The sequence below is a fragment of the Sylvia atricapilla genome, chromosome 2 (genome assembly GCF_009819655.1).
Source record: "Sylvia atricapilla isolate bSylAtr1 chromosome 2, bSylAtr1.pri, whole genome shotgun sequence".
Classification (NCBI taxonomy): Eukaryota; Metazoa; Chordata; class Aves; order Passeriformes; family Sylviidae; genus Sylvia; species Sylvia atricapilla.
Window position 1 is genome coordinate 105,024,937 of NC_089141.1, and position 20,000 is coordinate 105,044,936.

The window sequence follows — 20,000 nt, forward strand, 5'->3', positions numbered from 1 at the left end:
CATGTTATGATTAAGCTCACCTAAGATGAAGCTGTCTAGACAATTTTTAAAAAGAAATTTCTCTCTGCTAAGTAAGAAGATAGACAGGAGATGTGATAATTTTGTGGAAAACACTACTGTTTCTTTGAGGAAGATACAGGCAGGTGGTTGTTTTGTAAACAGTCTGCCAATTGAGCTCCTTCCCTGCCAGAATGATACACAATAAATATATAAATTTAAATATTTACATAAATAAAATAATATATATACAAAATACTAAATAGCAAATAAACTCTACAGTAATTATAATTTCAGTTTTGTAGATCTTATATACCAAACATCTATTTTACATTTAGGTCTATCCATCTTTATTTTACCCCACCTTTCTCTTTGCTTAAAATTACACAGGCATGAAGGTAATTTTTGTTCTCACTCAAAGAATCACAGCAGACTGACTGTTCACTGCTTTATATAAAAAAGTTACCATAACATTTTGCCTGCACTGTAAATTAATGGTCTGTAAACTTTACTTTGAAAATAAGATTTTTTTGCCCAGACCCATGTGAATAAAATTGACCTAAAAGATTTGAAACCCTGTTTTATAATAAAATATGGGAAGATCCATTACAAGGTTATTTCCAGAAGTGTTGTTCTCACCATTAAATTCAGCATTAATCCATTAACTTCCTGACATTACAACACTAGGTCGTCACTCAGAAAAGGAATGATGAATATAGAGAGCTTTGGTGATGGAAACTATTTGTATTTTCTGCTTTACTGGAAATTGATGTGCAATTTTTCAACAGCTTTGAGGAGTGCACGCTTCAACTTCGCTCTGTGTGCAGACACTGAGAACAAAATGTTACGAGTTCTACCTGGGTACAGCATTTTATGGGTACAAGTTTTACCTGTCTATCCCACCAGAGGCCCATTAACTGTCCTGACTGCAGTACATACTTCAGAATTACATTCATGGCATCCTTTTTTTCTCTCATTTCCCTTCTATATATCTAGGCCTCCTTTATCTTCCTTTAGCTTCTTGAGACCGCATTTGTTTTTATTTATTTTTTTCTTTAAAGGAAAATGCGACATTACCTTAATTTCTTTCTGGCATTCCTTTTTAAAGCATTCACTTTGTTTTGCCTGTGTTATCACTAGAATTTGCTGAGTTTATTAAAAGGCTTAAAGAATTAAGGTTGTGCATTTATCATGTTACTTAGGTATAAACTTATTTCTGATTTTTAATTAGAAGACACTAGTTGATGCTATTAGGAATAAAGCATGTGCAATTAAGAGCCCTTGATTAAAAACAAATAATGAAATCAGAGCTGCACTCTATTTTGTCCCAGGATTGCCCAGTGGAACAAAATCATTGATGCACAGTAGTTCAAATATAGCAATATGTATGTACAACATCATCCAGTTCTGTGTATATATCACAAATCTGGGAAATCAGGCTGTCTTTCTGTCCTTTTTTCTGTATATCTGTAGCATTTTTTAATTATATACTTAGAGAATTTATTTTTTTAATCAAGGAATTCTAATTCAGTGTTCGCAACATTGTCAATAACAACTTGTTAATTGTTCTACTGAAATCAACACAGTACACTGTTGTCCCTGGAATAATAAAACCTCACAAAATGCTGATTTTGTTCTTCATCTTGGTACACAAGGAATGCCAAAAGAGTCTCTAGGAAGTCACTACCCTGCAAGAAACTGACAAAGGCAAGGAAAGACTGCCTCAGCCTTATCCACAAATTCAGGACATAAAGTTCACACCCTTGGCTCCGCCACTGGAAGGCTGCCTGGGCTTTTGAGTCCCAACAGGGCAGGGATGTAATCAGGCTGTTATTTCCTGTTTAGATGAAGAAATAAGAAGTCAATGAAGGAAAGGAATGAAATGCCTCCATCCTTCCTCTTCCTCACTTTGTCTATCCCAGATGAAGTTGTACAGAAGGAGAAAAAATGTCTCACTAGCTCCCACCAAAGTAAGGAGCCAAGGAGTAAACAGGTAATCCTAGCAGTTTTGTGTGGTTTGGGCTTTTGGTGGGTTGTTATTTTTTTTTTCTGCTCTTTTAATCAGAAGCTCAGTATCTTATTAAGCAAAGGCCAGTTTTACACTAGATTATGTTCTAATGACGTGGAGATGCAAGGAGCTGAGGTGTGATTGTGTACTATTTATACATCTATAACCTTCAGCCTGCTGAGTTAACCATCTGCAGTCATCGTTTAATGAACAATAAAAACCAGGGCTTAATGGGTAAGGCCTCTCATTGGCCAGATTGCCATATTCTGGTTCCCCACACCTAACATCAGCTTAGTACTTGAATACCCACTTAAAAAAACTGAATGAAAAAAAATGCTGCAATTCTCAGCAAATTAATTTGAATTAATTTCTGATTCAAATTAATAATATTTTTAATTATTAGCTATAGTACCTGGTTATTTTATCTTTAAGTGTCAGAAACAAAATTTTTGAATTCTCTTAAAAACATTAATGGCCAAATACAAGCAAGTTTTAGATTTTTTTTTTTAAGCTAGCATTGTAAAAAAAAAAAGAAGAAGAGATTGGTATTGCTGAGTTTACCATGCACTCATGTATTAGGATGCCCTAACAGAAATGCATTAACAAAAGCACTGATTAAAAATTCCCCTAGAGTAGAAGAGAACTTACACATGGACTCAGCTGTCTTTAGGCAGACCTACAATATTAACAAGCAAATCAGAACACTTTCTGACTACTTCCTCACACCAAGATATGCTGAGGTACAAAGCTGACAAAATTAATAAGTCTGAAGAATTTATTACATCTCGCACTGACCTCTCTCTTTCCCTCAAAGCAAATGAATAGAAATTACAGCTTCCTCTTCATCAATGTAACAGCAAGCCAAAAGACAGCCTACTTACTCTACATCTTCAGGGGACAGCATCAAAATATATGTGTTTGGCACAGAAGCCTGGAAAGCATTTATTTTGAGAACTTGATGTATTTCTAGGTCCTTCAGTTTAGATAATACTGTACAGCAGAAACATAAAGCTGCTAACTCAAAAAAACCTTTTAATTTTCTTTAGACTTCATGACCCCTTATTTCAAGCATGAACATAACAGCTGATGCTGTCACATCTGAGAAACTTTGATGAAGGATTTGACACAATAGGAATTACTGGCAGACAAAGATAATTCCTCTAGGAAGGCTGGAATAGAAGAAACCCAAAAAGGGGAAGGAAGAATGAGAAAATAAATTTCCTCACCCCTCCTACTCCCCATTCTCTAAGACAGAGAAATTCTACATTTAAGAAAGAAAGGATAGACAAAACCAAATAAATGCAAGTTAACGACTCCAGAAGAGTAGAGCTTTTTGATGTACCTATTATCAGGAGGACATAAATTGAGATGGACTAGCTGAGATGCTGAAATTAAAATTACAGGTTAATGTCTGTAGCTTGACACAACACATCCATCTCATTGGATGCAGGCTGGTGGAAATGGCTGAGGATACAGACAGCCCAAGGGCTTCTAAAGCAAGAGGCAAAAGAATCTGCAGGTCTCCATTCACAAACTCTGTTTATAGGTAGAGATGCATTTTGTGAATAAGTATATTATTATTCTTTCTTTAAAGCTCTGGGGGTGGAGAAGGATGGCATGTTCTTATTTCTCTCCATGGATAATGTTGATCCAAAAAACCTCATAATTTTTTTTCATAAAGCATAGACTCTTAGATGGAGCTCATCTGAACTTCACATACTCTTGTAAAAAAAGTGGACAAAAAATCCATTTCTAAAGCAATATTTTCAATTATTTTCCTAGTTAAGTAATTTGTTTTCAGAACATGAAACACTCCAATACTATGACATAAGACAGTGTTTACACAGAACTGTTTTTTTGTTAATTGAGTCTTTGCAGAGCTGAGGCATTGACTATGTTGAAGTTTTCCTTTTTTTTTTAAACAAACACTGGGCAGAAGCCAGGACTGTATCTCTGCAGGAAGACAGTGACAAATGGGAGTCCTCTATGCTGAATGACAGTACTACACATGATCTATAACACTTTCCAATACATTAGTGACTGATTGCCCTTGTTTACCATAATCTACCCTTCCCAAGCAATGACCCTTTCGGTACAATCTTAAATGAGAAAATCTAACCTCAGCTCAGCCCTAAAACAATGGGCTGATGAACATTTTTATGCTTCTTACAGGCAAGCAAAAGAAAGAAAGAAAGAAAAAAAAAAAAAAAAAAAAAAAGGCAAAAACATCAACAGATTTTGCATTTACTTCTAAATGCAATAACTAACTGATGATGGAGATAACTGAACCAGTCATGAAGTCATACATATATTTTCCCTGGCAACAAACAGTTGATGAGGACCTTACCCCACAAACTTTTCACAGCAGTTCATTATATTCAGCTGTGTAAATAGGACTGCTCTAAGTACACAAACTTTAACCAAAAATTAAGTGGTAGAATTAAAATTAAAAAAAAAAAACAACCTACAAAAATCTGGGGGGCAGGAGAGGAGAATATATCTCAAAATACTTATGTAACTTTTCCCATAGAGGCAGGAGTCACCTTAAAAAGCTGATTGATTGGTTGGTTTCAATCTTGGTTTTCCCCAACTAGAAAATGAGATATTATCCATCTCAAACAGCTGTTCTCAAAATTTAGTCATGAAGAATGTCACCAAAGTATGACTGTTTCCATTACAAGAAATTTAAAAACTGATGCAACAGAGAATCTTTTCTAACTGAGGTACAGCTCAGCTATATAAGTTAACACATTTAAGCACCATAATGTGTTCAACAATGCAAAAAGCATGCTAAAATGACAAGAGCAGCCATTCCAGGGTGGTTTTTTTTTCAGTTAATAACCCTGTTGAGGTTGAAGCTGGTGAGATTATCTTGTGGCAAATCTAAAATGCTTGATTTCCAAAATACATCCATTTAGATTGCTACAGCTGGGATTTTTTCCTCTTTTCTCAACTACTTCCATAAAAACCAACACAGCTTCATTAGCAGTGCAGAGAATCACAGACAGCCCTACCAATACTACAGGAGTTCCCAGTCTGCAGTACCAGTGCTCTGAGGCTGTTGTTGAACAGATGGGAAATACTTGTGCTAAAATGGAAGGTATTCCTCCTGCAATACCCACCAGCTATTTTTTATGCCCGTTAAGACCAATTTCAAATTCAAGGAATATGTGACACATATTTTAGACTTTGCAGGTTAATTTCTTTCTAATTTGCTGTGGAAGATTTTTTGCAATGTTCACTGCCCACGGTTAGAGGACAACAGCTAAAGGGCATTTTCTTTAATGACTTCATTAACTCAAATGGAAATATTTTAACATTCAGTAGTGACCTTAAGTTCTGTGTTTTGCTTTTTCAAAGCTTCCACGGTGTAGGAAATTTCTTTCCATGACTCGAGCTTGGCTTTTGCTTGTTCAAGGACCTGCTCAGCTTCTCGTTTAGCTTCCAGCCACTGCGTTGAATCCTTCAGCATCTCTTGGAGCTGCTGTCTCCGGCTTTGGAGGTATCCGTGCACTTCATCCCACTGGCTCTGTATCTTTTCAACTGGTGAAACACAAATGAAACAAAAGCTGAACTACTCAAAAGGTTGTGGGGTTTTGTTTATTTGTTTGTTTTTTCAACTCTGTTTTTTAAAGGGAGGAAGAGTTACATTAAAATCTTTCTGGAACTAACCATATCAGGAAACTTCGGTATGTGTAAACTGAAATTGCATCAAAGTTTAGTTTAACAAAAAAGAACAGATAAACTGTAATGGGTCACACAGTATGGCGTTGTGACACACAGTATGTGTTTCAATGCATATGTAGCAAGAAATGACAGGTTCATGCCTCAAAAACCCCTATGAAATGGGACAGCATTTGAGAAAAAAATATCTGCAATAATCCTTCATTCTTAACAAACCAATACAAGGATTTTCTGAAGAACAAGTCCTTTAGGGACTAGAGTAATATTAGTTAAAGATTTATTGCAAGATATAATTAATGGTTGTACTTTCTTATTACATTACGGGAAATATTAACAAACTGCAAAGGCTAAATAACTTTCTCATATGTTCATGTTAAACACAGAATAACAATGAACTTTATCCCCTATTTGAAAGAAATGTGATTTCTGGAAACTTAAGCATCACTAAAATCACTGATAATAAATGTTGGCTAACATCCAGCACCAAGCTCATCCATAGTAGCATAAAAACACCAATAGACAGAGTTGTCCAAGCAGCTGAACCTTGACACAATATAAACAAAAAATCCAAATTCCACAAACGATAAAATCTGTGCAGTGCATGAAGGAAAAAGCATTTCATTCATATATACGTATATGTATATTTATACATAATTCCCAGAGATTAGTCAGCACAAAAATAAATTCTCAGTATTTTCTTGAAGACTTCTTCACTACATTGCAAATTCACAGGCCTTCTAGGGAAGGGAACTGAGATTCCTAGAGTAATCAGATAACAATTGAAATATTCATCAACTGGTAGTTCCAACACTGCATCTCTCACTGCAAGGCTGATTTCAGAATGGTACAGCCTGAAGACCTGGATAAGAAATGCTTCAGCAGGGAAAAGAGACTTCTACCTATCAGTGCTTCTCCTTCTTCCAGAAGAAAGGATAAAGATCTTTCCAGGGACTCAGCTGAGGTTTAGAGAGAGAGGAGAAAACCTTTCAGCATTCCCTGCTGAAGCCTAGGGAGAAAAACTGAGTAAGCACACACAGCAGCATGTTTAAGTCAAAGGAAAAGCAAAAGGAACTGAAGAAACAGAACGGAAACAAATAAAGCACCATCAGAGCACAGCAAAGGTAGCCTAAGGCTTAAATGCTTAAATTTGAACTGAAGTAAATCCAACCCCTCATTTTAGGAACCTGTATACTCATGTCACAAAACAACTCATTTCTGCACCCTCTCTGGGTGAGGATTTCTGATGTAAGCTTTAGAGTACACTTGAAACAACAACGACGCTGTAGACTTCAGGAAAGGCGAATAACAGAAGTGAGCTGCTTGAGAAAAATCTCCCTGCTGTGGCTACAGCTCGTGGCTCAAGGTTGTCCTGTAGGCTCAGGGACAAAGATTGCCTAAACACCTTCCACAGTGTCACTGGCAATAGCTGCCACCTACTCCTTGCAAATCATTACTTGAACTCCTTCCCCTTTTGACCCTGAGACATTCGTATCTTCTGATTCCTGGCAAACTGGAGATTTTGGTACATTGCAGACAGAAGTACAACAGCTTGTTTGTGTCCATGGAAAAGAAAACACAAACTACAAAAACCCCATCCATTTTTGTTTTCTTATAAGTTTCCTTCTTGGTGAGTGTAGTTTGGGGAGGGGTGTGGTTTTTTGTTTGTGGGTTGATTTTTTTGTTTGTTTTTGTTTTTGTTTTTGTTTTTGTTTTTGGCAGGAGTGAGAGCATTAAGCTATGAATGAAAACCCTCTGCTTCAAAGGAAAGCTGGATCTTCAGTTATATCAATTTTTCATAAGAGCTGCTTTGAATAAGAAATGATGATATTTCTTATCACCAAAAAAATCAAAATATTTATAGATGTATTGGTTCCATAATGTCTCATGAGGTTTGTATGTAAGTAAGATATTTAGCAGTCCTCCTCCAGGGACTGTGCTTTTTGCAGCAAGACTGAGTTTCTCATCAGACACCACAGTCCTGGGATTCCATGATGACCAGTTCTCCCACCCAAGAGGACAGTGAAGCTGTATAATGAAAACTGCATTCAGGATACCCCAGGAGCCCATTTACACAAGTGACTATGAATGCACAAGCTCCAAAGTTATGAAAAACATTTCCCATATTTCCCATTTCCCTGTGAAAATACTTGGCTTAGCTCCCTCAACAAAATAACGTCTATCTATCTATCTATCTATCTATCTATCTATCTATCTATCTATCTATCTATCTATCTATCTATATTTACTTTTGCTTTATTACAGACTAGAATTGAAGAGTTCAGGAGTTAGTAGGCAATCTCAACAAAACAAAACAAAAAACAAAACAAAATAAAACAAAACTCAAAAACACCCCACCCCAAAACCACCACCCCCAAACAAACAAACAAACAACAAAAACTCCAAAACCCCCAAACAAACAAAAACCCTAAACAAACAACCAAAAAAAAAAAAAAAAACCACCCCAAACCAAACCAACAAACGAACAAACAAAAACCCACAGAAAATGTTGTTTCCTTGCACTAATGAGTGACCAAACCCAATTAACAAAGTACTTTGCTTGTAGTTAGACACACCACACACATGATATCTACATAATTAATCTGGTTTTTCTAAGGTAGAGTATAACAAAAAGTGCAGCACTATTTAAGATAAAAAATATATATAAATGATATATTAGAGAGGCCTTTATAATGAAGACAACATCACTAAATTTAATGCAGCGTAAAAATCCCTTCATTACTATACATTTGCAATTTCTAAATGATGCTACCATTTGATCTTTCGAATAACAAAAACTCCAAGGCTCTAAAACTTAAAATATGAGGTTCACTTCCAAAATGAAGACCACAGCATAAATCAGTGTCTCTTTAAGATGTATTTTGTTCATGTTCACTCTTTTGTAGAATGTTTCCCACAGAAGGAAAGGTATATGTCACTTACTGATTTATGCCAAACAAAAAAGTTCAGAAAATGTAATTTGTGTGCATTTTGTTTTAGAATTGACCCCAGGAACCCAGGAACCCCTTAAGCTGAAGCTAATGAGTTACTGATTGCAGATGAGAACGGTGAGAGAACTGTTATTAGATCATGCTGGACAGTAGTAAACAATTTTTAAGTTGTGAACACCATAGATGGTTTGTGCAAGGGTACTGAACACATAAAAAGCTTTTTCTGACTGGGTACTACTGAGAATAGGTTTATCAATATATTTAAGGGTGTTTTATAAGACAGCAGTGAGGAATCTCGGTCCAAAATTCTTTCAGGCTGACACTCTGACCACAGCTTTTACAAAAGCTATTTCTGCTGTCAAGACTTTATAAAATCCTTAACGTCACCATGAGTATATTTAGGACTGAGCTGGGTTTAGCTGGGATAGTTACATTTCTTTCCAGTGGCTAACATGGGGCTGTGTTTTGGATTAGTGCTGAACATAGGGTTGATAACACAGAGATGTTTTTGTTATTTCTGGGTAGATGTTTTTGCTATTACACAGTGCCAAGGCCTTTCCTGCTTCTTGTGCTGCCACACTGGTGAGGAGACTGCTGTGTATGGGAGGCTGGGAGGAGACAGAACTGGGACAGGTGACCCAAATGACCACAGGGATCTTCCAGATCGTGTGACATCATGCTCTGTATATAAAGTGGGGGAAAGAAAGAGCAAGGGAAGCATGTTTGAAGTGAGGGAGTTTGTCTTCCCAAGTCCCCATTACCTGTGATGGAACCCTGCTCTCCTGGGATGTCTGAACATCTGCCCAGCCATGGGAAGCACTGAATTAGTTCCTTGTTTTACTCTGCTTGTGTGCGTGGCTTTTCTTTCCCTGTTAAACTGTCTTTATCTCAGAGTTTTCCCATTTTGACCTTCTGATTCTCTCCATGATCCTGCTGCTGGGGAAAGTGAGTGAGTGACTGTGTGGAGCTTGGCTGCTGGCTGAGGTTAAAGGGCTCAGCATAGGGAAAATCAATTTCTTGTAAAGTTTTATCACCCTTACCTGGATTATATTATATTACCCTTATCATTCCTTACCTGGAATGAGGAAGATAGGCCTAGAACCAAACCCAGAAAAATAAAAGAACCAATGGCATGTGGAGGAATTGTTCCAAAAAAATAAATTTGCACAAGTTTTGAAAAGCTAAAGAAAATATTTTTTTAATTTAATTTTTTTTAAATTTACTACCTTGAATTTAAGGCCCTCAATAAATAATATTCAACAAATTATATATATATATATATATATATATATATATATATATATATGAAAAAAAAGCGGACCAAAAGCTATTGCGGGGATGCAAAAAAGGACCTGAAAGTTAAGGAAGAACATCTAATATGACTAACAAAAAAAGTTTTACCAGAAAAAAAAAATGTAACTGTCCTTACTACACTCTTCATTATGATAGTGTATTATTGAAATGACTCTCTAATCTTTATGTTTTGCATACCATTGTTCTGCACACTGTGACAACTACACATTGGAAACACCCAGACAGACACAACAATGGCTCCATGTATATTATTACTATGACTGAAGCACAGGAATTTTAAATAATTAGTAACAATGACAAAAGTAATTTTTTTTCCCCATAGTTGAGTAGTTACTGAAGCATCTCATTTCACATGGTTATTTACAGCTGCTTCTGCCTTCTACATTTCAAAGCCCAGTGTCTGATTTCTTAGTGTATCATGTCCCTGTTGTATCCCATTTTCTTCCTTTCCTTCCTTAGCCTAAATTTGACAACAGCACAATATCTTTATTGTAAGAATCAGTATTAACAATTATCTCAAGAAGTTTTTACTGACTGCAGAGGGGCAATCTGGAAAAATCAGGTCAGAATTTTCTTTACAGTCTTAATGAAAAGAAATATTTTATTAATGCATGTGGCCACGTGCATTACTAGTAACTGGTTTTATGTGAATATAAAGCCACAAAAATATTTGACAAATCTAAACTGTGTATCAGAAAGACAAATATATACAACAAGTTATTTTCCTGAAATGAAAACCAATCCCCATCCATTTCCCAATCATAATGCTCCACCAGAAGCCCCCATTGCACTTCAACTACACAACTTTTGTGCTTGCTTACTGGAGAGTGTCCCAGCATAGCTCCAACCACTCCCAAACTCCCCCAAATGAGTAACTTCAGGCATGGTGAGATCCTGCCAGTATGTAATTTCAAGGATGCTATTCAATTTCTTTTTTTCTGTCTGTACTATTTCCTTGCTGATCAATAGTGATTATATACTAAAATGAAAAAAAAAAAAAAAGAAATTCTGCTCAAATGAAGTTACTATAAGCAACAACAAAGTAGAAAGCAGCATCTGAAGTAATCAGACAAAAGACAGGTATTCTTCAATCTGGTTATCATTAATTTCATATATTGAGGAAAGAATACAGTGAAGGAGAATGAAGAAGATTGCATCCTTAAGATTCAGTTTTGTTTATTAACAAAAATTTTTTATAGTTTATTTTCATATGTCACTCATTATAAGGAAACAAACAAAAACTAATTTATTTTTCTTTTGTAAATTTTCATGCCATTTTATCAATTTATCTTATTGACAAATACAGCTTTAGTAAGAGAGTTGACTCTCTGCTGTTTATCATATAACCACAAAGGAAACAACAGAAAAGGAGTCTGAGAGGAAGCTATCAGTCACAGGAGAAACAATGTACATATTACATATTACCTATTTAGCCTATGCAAATATGAAAATACATATTACCTATTTAGCCTATGCAAAGAACATACATATTATCTACTTTGCTTATGTAAAGATTAAAAAAGTATTCATTGTATGCCCATTTGTTAAGTCCATTGAATCCAGTATACCCCCCAAAAAGTGAGTTAGTTTTTGAATAGCAACAGAATTTGTGAAGTAGAAATCCTCTACTTTCCTTGTCCAACACATTACACAAACTACACTAATTTTGCACCGTAGGACATTTCTTCTCAAAAGCATTATTGTCAATATATTGACATTTTCCTATAAAAGCATTTTTTTCACTGTATTTTCATAGATTTGAAGTCTAAAGGGACTAATACAATCTGATCTGCGCAGAATGTAACTGGAGAACAGCAGAGTTACAGACAGCATTAATCCATGTTACCAAAGCTGCTGATGCACTGATTTTCAGGTCGGATTAATTTTTGTTTGAATTGCTGCCCAATATTATACTTTCTTATGAATGTTCTGGATAGTTGATTGTTATGTATTTCATTTTACTTAATTTGCTTTTTACTAATCTACTATACTATCTATATTATATTTAGTTTAGTTGAACTTTTGCAGCTGTACAACACTCCAGTTTTTCCCACTCCTCAGAGTTTTAAGTGAGCAGATTTATGAGAGGCATGATGGAGAAACTAGAAAATATGGATCTAAACAAAAATATTCTAAGTTATTGCAGCTTTTTTATAGCTTTCTCTTTCTTCCACTAATCAGTATAATCTTTCATATATTAGGGATAAACAAATTGTGACAAAAAAGATGTTTTTATAGGGTTACAAGACCATTCTGAAAGAATAGCAATCATGCACTAAATTCAATTTTGGCTCAGTTTTCTATAAACAACATAAATGGAATCACAGCTAAAATATCGCTTGAACTTCATCTTATCTTGCGATTTGCTTGCTTTGTATTATTGTATTTTTCTAAAAAAAAGGCAAAACACTTTTTATTTTTTACTAGGAAAGGATTTATTTAAAATTCTCCATTTTTTTCAATTATTTCTTTCTGCGAGCGCTCTACTTTTTCTTCTGATGCCTTCCAGAACAGGAGGTGTCTGTCTTGAGTCTTATTTTCCAAAGAGGAATCACTTTGATAAAGCCTATCATACAACATCCCTTGACAAAAGGATGCTGTCTCTGCTCTTGTGAACAATCTGAATCTGTGAGAGAATGGCCTAGGGAGAATGTCTGGATGGTAGATACAGAGGCAAGTGAGGACAAGTTTAAAACATTTCTTTTTTAATTGCTGAAGTACTTAAGGAGTTACAGGAACAGTTATCACCTAAGTTGCTGCCTGTGACATTATGGATCTGGACAGGACACAGCACCCAGCAGAGAACAGCTGGAGCCAGCCTGCTCGGGTGGTGATTTATACTTCAGCTGTCCTTCATCTTTCCTTGTGGAGAAGCATTTCTCTTGACCTTTTCCAATGCCTTATAAAAGTCATATTTCTTAAACCATGAACTTAGAAACTCATGGCAAAACTTTAACGTACATAAGGAGAAACCCTAATAATGTGTCATCTATTTTATGCACCAGTGGTCAATAAAATGATGAGAAGATTTAGCCAATAAATCCCAAAGTAATGGTCGGGTGGCAATGTAGAATATCTACCCTAATGTAAAGTCTGCCATTTACACCAGTAAGATGTCACATGTAGTTTTTATGCACCATTAATATATTATGGTATTTATAGAAATATTAGTCCTTTTAATAAACTATCTTAACACATAATGGCAGATTTTTATAAGCTTATTCTTTGAGAAAATTAGGCAAAACAAAGTATATACTCAAACTAAGCTGCATTTAAACAAGTGAATAAATAATATCTGGGAAAAGGAATGAGCTGCAATCATCTATACTATCGTGCAATATCATAGTTTCTATGAGCAAATAAAAGCTATTGCAAAAGAAATCAGGAAGAAGAAGCACTTAGAGCTTTTAAGCTGTCTTTTGGGGGTCATGAAGAGCAATGAAAATGCATCTGACACACCAAGGCATGAAAGTCCAGAGGGGAAGAACATTATTTTCCTTGCCCTCTCAGAGCTTAAGAAGGACAGGCAACAAGAGATTTCAACAGATTTAGATGTGTCTGGTTTTTTTTAAACACACAGAGTCATAATCTTATTTTGTAGTTTGATACTTTTGGGGAGTAATTATTTCCAACTATTGCAAGTCTGATTTAATTTTGTTTTGTTTCACTAGGGCAGAGCTTATTTTCTTTTATCTAAGAATCACTTCCATATGTTCAAACTAATGAAGGTCACTCTGTTCCTTTGGAAGTGTCAGATCAAACAGACTGAATTGAAAACTGTCAAGTGGTTTCTGCTAAGCACCAAGTGAATAATTCTTCAACACTGTTAAGCATGCTTTATACCTTGCTATAGAGAGTGGGAGTTAGAGACCAGACTAAGCTGGTAGCACATCTAAAGAAATTAGTTTCTGACACCAAGAAAAAGTAACTTCTATGACTGAGCACTGAGAAGGGCATGCAAGAGTTCAGTATTCGGAAAACAGGTCCCTCAGAAAACATTCAGAAGTTTCTCAACTTTTTACAGAAGAATTCATGTATATAACATCTATCACCTTTCAAATGAAGTTTTCACGATAATTTTTTTGGCTAAATGAGAAAAGGAACAGATCATGGTATGCAAAATGTGGCAGACCATTTGCTTTGCATTTTAAAATGTCATACAATCTGTAAAATTCTGATGTGAGAAATGAACATTTACCCTAAAGAGATGTATGGCTTTTTTGGATTTAGTATTAAAGAGGTAGCAAATCTAAGTGTAGTTTTGCTAGAAACCTACAGAAACAAACATATGCACCCGCATAGACACAAACTATTGACAAGGGAGATGGACAGAATAAAGAATGAGCTTTAGATACCTCTGTTGTCACCAGATCCTGAAGAACAGGACATTCATGGAGAAATGGATAGAAAAAATTAAAATCCCACTACTCTGGCAGAATGCAGAGTCAGCAGTGATTCTTCCATGACCCCAGAAGCAAGAAACACATGGACATGCCCTTAGAAGTTAAAAAATTATCTTTTTCTATAGAAACTCTAACATTTGGATGATATAAAAGTATAACTTCACTGTAACATTGCACTAACTGAAAAAAAACCAACAGAGGTATTCCTTGCTGGAGTGATTTAATCACCTCTTGAAAAGTTTGATTTATTCTCTTTCCTTTGTTGCATGTAGAGAATATGTACTGCATTATTGAATTTAGCTATTTTCTTAAATATTCATAATATTATTATGAAGACTTACATTAGATTTAGAAATGATATTTAGACTGATGGGAAGTATCCAAACTAAAGCCACAGGATTAACACTAATCTGATTAACTAGATGAGTGAATGTGTAGGTAATCCAATTGTTTCTGTTTAAAGTTTTCAAAGAAAGTTTTCAAAGAACTGAATAGAGAAAAAAAAGCGCATTAATTTCTGTAGTTTTTTCATTGCAAGGTATAAATAGAGGAAACTAGGTATTTTAGTATTTATCTTTGCCCAAATGTCTGTTTGTCTGGGTTTTTTCTAGGATTTTGGTTACTCAAGATATTAAAAGGAAAATAATTTATGGTTATGTATCTAATTTTTGTTCATGGATGACCGTTTTTGTAATAATCAACCTACCCACAAGATATTTATTTCAGAAAAAGTGTGTGCCTGTATTTAAAAATGGGATATTAAATTAGTGATATTGTATTTTACTTCCTCTGAACATAATCAAGAATGCTATTAGCATTATTAAAGTACACCAGCTTTCATATACTAATGCTTTCATAGACTTACTGATGCAAAAACATAATGATAGGTTGGGTAGTTTAAGTCTTGAAATGTGTGAAATTCATTACCTACCTAATGAGGCATATAGGCAGTGAAATTGTGAATTCCTAGCACCACATAACTTTGTGTTGCTATCATACATTCATATTTACACTGCATATTCCTAATGTCATCACCCTACTACCTCCTACTGAGTTTGGGCTGAGACTTGCTTTCCAAATATATCTGCATTTGTTATTCTGGACACTGATTTGCCTTGGCTTTGATTTAATAGATCCAGCTCTAAGTGTAGGAGCAAGACTTTGGGAGATGTTGAGAATGAAAATAGCTAGCAAATTAAAATTGACTAAACAGTTCAGCTAGCAGGTTCCAAGTTACTGAAGCAAAGTTTTGCAGACTTTATTAAAAAAAATAATCGTTTATATTTCTATTTTCTTCCACAAAAGAAAGCCCCAAACAAGCATAGACTATCATGGATCTTTTCCTTTGCCTCTTCTGACACTACCAAACTGCTCTACCTTCACAGCACACAACTCTCACCAAGGTCAGCTGGGAGACAACTCCAGAGCTTCACTGCTACACAACAGTGACAGCAAATTGGGTGCTGGTAAGAGTACTGTGCTTAGCTCAGTACTCAAAAAAAGCCATGCATGCATCAGGAGGAAAAAAAACCAGTGGGCCAAATCAAAAACACGCCAGTTTTTACTTTTATAGCTCCTTTGAAAGCAAAGAAAACTTTCAAATGAGCAAGCATTTGAAAGGAAAGAAATAATAATACTTCCTTGAAAATATTTCTATATTCAGCTTCAAGCATAAATTTCAGGTATTTTGTACTGAGTTAACAGTATGTCTGAACTGAGTTAACATTTTTTATTTCTTAAGAGAAGCAGAAAAGAGTATAAATTTATTTTATTTTAAAATTACCAGTTTCTTAAATCACAGACTCATAGAATGGTTTGAGTTTGAGGAGATCTTTCAAGATCACCTGGTTCCAAGCCCTCTGCTATGGGCAGGGAACCTTCCATGTTGCTCAAAGCCCCACCCAGTCTGGCCTTGAACACTACCAGGAATGGGGCACCTCTAATTTCTCTGGGCACCCTGTTCCAGTGCCCCACAACCCTCACAGTAAAGAATTTCTCCCTAATATCCAATCCAAACCTGCCCTCTTTCAGTCTAAAGCCATTCTCAGTGTTCTATCACTACTGCCCTTACAAAAAGTCCATCTCCAGAACTGAAAGGTGGCAGTGAGGTGTCCCAGGAGCTTTCTCTTCTCCAGGATGACCAACCCCAGCTCTCACAATGTTTTCCTAGAGAGGTGCTCCAGCCCTCACGGCCTTCTCTGCACCTGCTTTTACAAATCCATGTCTGTCTTGTACTGGGGACCCCACAGCTGGGTCTATTATTCACTTAATAGTGAATAGTCTATTATTCACTTAATAGTGCAGTGAAATACCAAATATCCAGCTTCACCCATGATATATTTTCAGGGACAGCTGACTATAAATTCCAGCACAGACAGCCTATGGACTCAAAAGAAATTCATGTTTACACAATAGATTATGAATTGTCCTGGTGATTTGGGTAAAATAATTATCTTAGAGAAACTTTCCTGAGAGAAGAAAAGAATTAGGTGTCAAAAGACTGAAAATTAAAAATTAAAAAATCTACCTTTTTTTTTTTTTTTTTTTTTTTTTGATTTACAATCACAGTCTGTTAGATAAATTGCACCAGTTTTGAACTATTTCCAAAGATTCCTTGGGTCTCCTGCTTCTTCTTCAGACTGACATTTCCACAGTTCTTGGAACTGTCCCATTCTGTCTTCCCTCCCACACTTGCACCACTTTTTTAAGTACTCCACAAGGTGCTGTGAGTCTGATACTGATTAATCTGTACTATTTTTATGCAAAGAAAGACAATCTCAGCTTCCTAACACTTTAAGTTCTTAATTTCAACTTTATGGAAATATAAAGCAGAGAAGTAGTTAAATTTCACACTTAAAATGGCTAATGCACTTCAAAGTAAATGTTCAACAGAGTCAACGAAGGAAGTAACATACACAGCAGGAAAAAGGAGAAATTCTGAAAATTCCAGAACATTCAAATATTTTGAGCATTCTCTGGCAATTAAAATGCTCTTATTTTTTTAATTAATTCTTGATTAGAAAATGAGGGTCCTATCATAAAAATGCTGGTACTTGAACTTAAAAGGAGCACAACTCTTCAAGCATAGGTAATGTTTTTTGTTTTCCTATTCTGAATTTAAAGGACTAGTTGTCAAAGTCACACAAACTGGGTCTCAAGCTATGGAGCCTGTATGAAGGAACGTATTTGTTCCTTAATAACTAAATAGATACATAAATAGTAGTAAAAATCCCCAATCAACAAGGTATCATACCTGTCATCTTAGTGCAATCTCTTAGCTAAAAAGGAAGGATTTTTTTAAAGGAAAAAAAATGTTTCAATTACACCAATCCTGAGAAAAGGAAAGACATGATAACTTGCCTTTTACTATTTGGTTTATTTTGCCTGAGATGTTGTGTTTGTTCCAGGGTGTTTTGTTTTCTTTTAATCAGACGTCAGCACTTCTTTGTTCATGTTCTCTATGGTACTCCAACACAGATCAAAACATTGGTGAGACACTCTGTGGACTGAACTTAATCCATTTAAGGCAAACACTTCAAAGTCACTATTCTGATATGGCCGTAACTCAGCAAATTTTAAACTTAACACACTGCACAGGTTTGGATTGGACATTAAAAAGCATTTCTTTATTGAGGGGGAGGCCAGATAGTGGGAGAGGCTGCCTGAAGGGGAGCTGAATGCCCCTTGTCTATCAGCATTTAAGAGACATTTGAAAAATACCCTTAAAATACCCTTTAACATTTGATGTGCTCTGAAGTGGTCAAGCAGAAGGACTAGATGGTCACTGTAGGTACTTTGCAACTGAAATAGTCTATTCTGTTCTATTCTGTATTTTTCTATGCTTTCAGGAAACTACATAAAACAGAGCAAAGAAAATTATCCCACAAACAGGTGAAACTGTTACTTTTGCCATCCGAATATAATGCTACAGTGAAGAAAGCCAAGTGTCAAAAGTGCAGGATTTCAGAGAGACTGTAATGAATATTCTGCAAAATTATTACATCCCTTCCTCTGAAATACAGCCCTCATTTCTAAACTTAAGATGATAAAGCAGACATAAACACAGTCTGACACTTCCAGCAAAAATTTCCATAGCATAGGCGTTCGCTCGACTGTACACAAGTTCCTGTCCAATTAAAATATAACAAAATAGATCTTTTTCCTAAATATTCTCTTTTAAGCTCTAAGTTTAACCAAGCCCAAATGCCACCACTTTCTCACCACATATCAGAGTACTCATTATCCATCTTCCTTTGCTGTTACTTGGTGAGGGATTGTCCACTGTTGAGTCATTCTCTCACCTGTCACGGAATAGACTTGCTGATAAGAAAGATGAAATAGAAGCAGCTAGTCTCCAGGATTGGTTTGGTTTTTAATCCTTCCCTCCCTTTTTGGTATGATAAAGGCTGAAACACTGTTATCCACCAAACACAGACTGAAAAGCCTCAGAGTCACCATTTGGTCCTGAAACTAGTAATAAATTCTTTGAATTATCAACAGTATTTCATAAGTCACCATTGTGATGATTTGTATACATAACAGAATCAAATCACCAGCTGGTGCAACCACACACCAAAGTCTTAGGATCTCTCTCACACAGACTAAGCCAGTATTTACTCAGGTTGGACTTGCAAAGGAGCTTTGGGGCTGTGTAAAATACTGGTTTTGTTATCAGTTTATTTCTGATTCAAGCAAAACTAAATCTACGACAAATTTATATCAAGGATAGCCAAAGTAAAATCCTTAGGCCAAACATACTCCAGGATGCTTAACTAGATTTTCTGACAACAACTGCATGTTCCAATATATGTTCTATGTGTATTGCATCCATTTTAGGAAAGGAGATGGGACACAGCGTACACCAAAACCTGCATTTTCTTGATATGGCTGATTATTTGGCATCTAAATTTAGCTTGTAATCTCTGCTGAGCAGGACCTCTGTTTCCTGTTTGCCCTCTAATTACTACAGAAAATTGTGGTCTGATATAAATTAATATATTCTGATAATTCTGATACATGTTTTAAAATAACTGTGGACATTAAATGTTGCTCATCCATCAGTCAGTGGATAAATAATTTGATCACATTCTCAAAACTTTATTTCTGAATAATTCCTTTTTATTTCCATTTATTTTCATTTCAACTAATGTATTGTAACACAAGCATAGCTTGTCTGCCTGTATAATCCTGAATAAGATAAAAATAAAATGGATGGTTTTACTGTTTACATGTCTGCGTCTAGTTAAATTTAAAATGTTCTGTGCAAGCTTCTATTTCTAACACAGTATTGCCTTGAAACAGGGACCAAAACAGCAAACACATAGGTTTGTTAGATTCCAACAAAACAGGTGGAAAAATGTAATCTGCTGAAGAGATACAGCAGGGAAAGGCTAGGATAAGAGATATTAGCCCACTTGAACATATAAAATTAAAAGACTTTTCTGGAATTAAATAGAAAGTCTGTAGCAGATCTGGAAATTAAATTGAGGTCATTCTAACTTCTAGTGATGCAAGAAGTTTGCTCTTACTGTATTCTCATTGATATCTAAAGGCAAAAACAAACAAAAAAACCCATCCACATACTACCATAAAACTGACCTGAGGCATAGGATTAAATCAGTGCTTAGTGTTTGGCAGGGAGCTTCC

The 20,000-nt window shown here is 35.5% G+C and overlaps 1 protein-coding gene across 9 annotated transcripts in view; it reads right to left on the reverse strand.

The window, feature by feature from the left end:
- DMD (dystrophin) overlaps positions 1 to 20,000 on the reverse strand; it is a 978,823-nt gene that overhangs the window by 260,703 nt on the left and 698,120 nt on the right. For all 9 annotated transcript variants that reach the window (XM_066314017.1, XM_066314023.1, XM_066314021.1 and 6 more), the window contains one exon: positions 5,337 to 5,548. In XM_066314017.1, the coding sequence (XP_066170114.1) occupies positions 5,337 to 5,548 (212 nt within the window). The remainder of the gene's footprint in view (positions 1 to 5,336; positions 5,549 to 20,000) is intronic.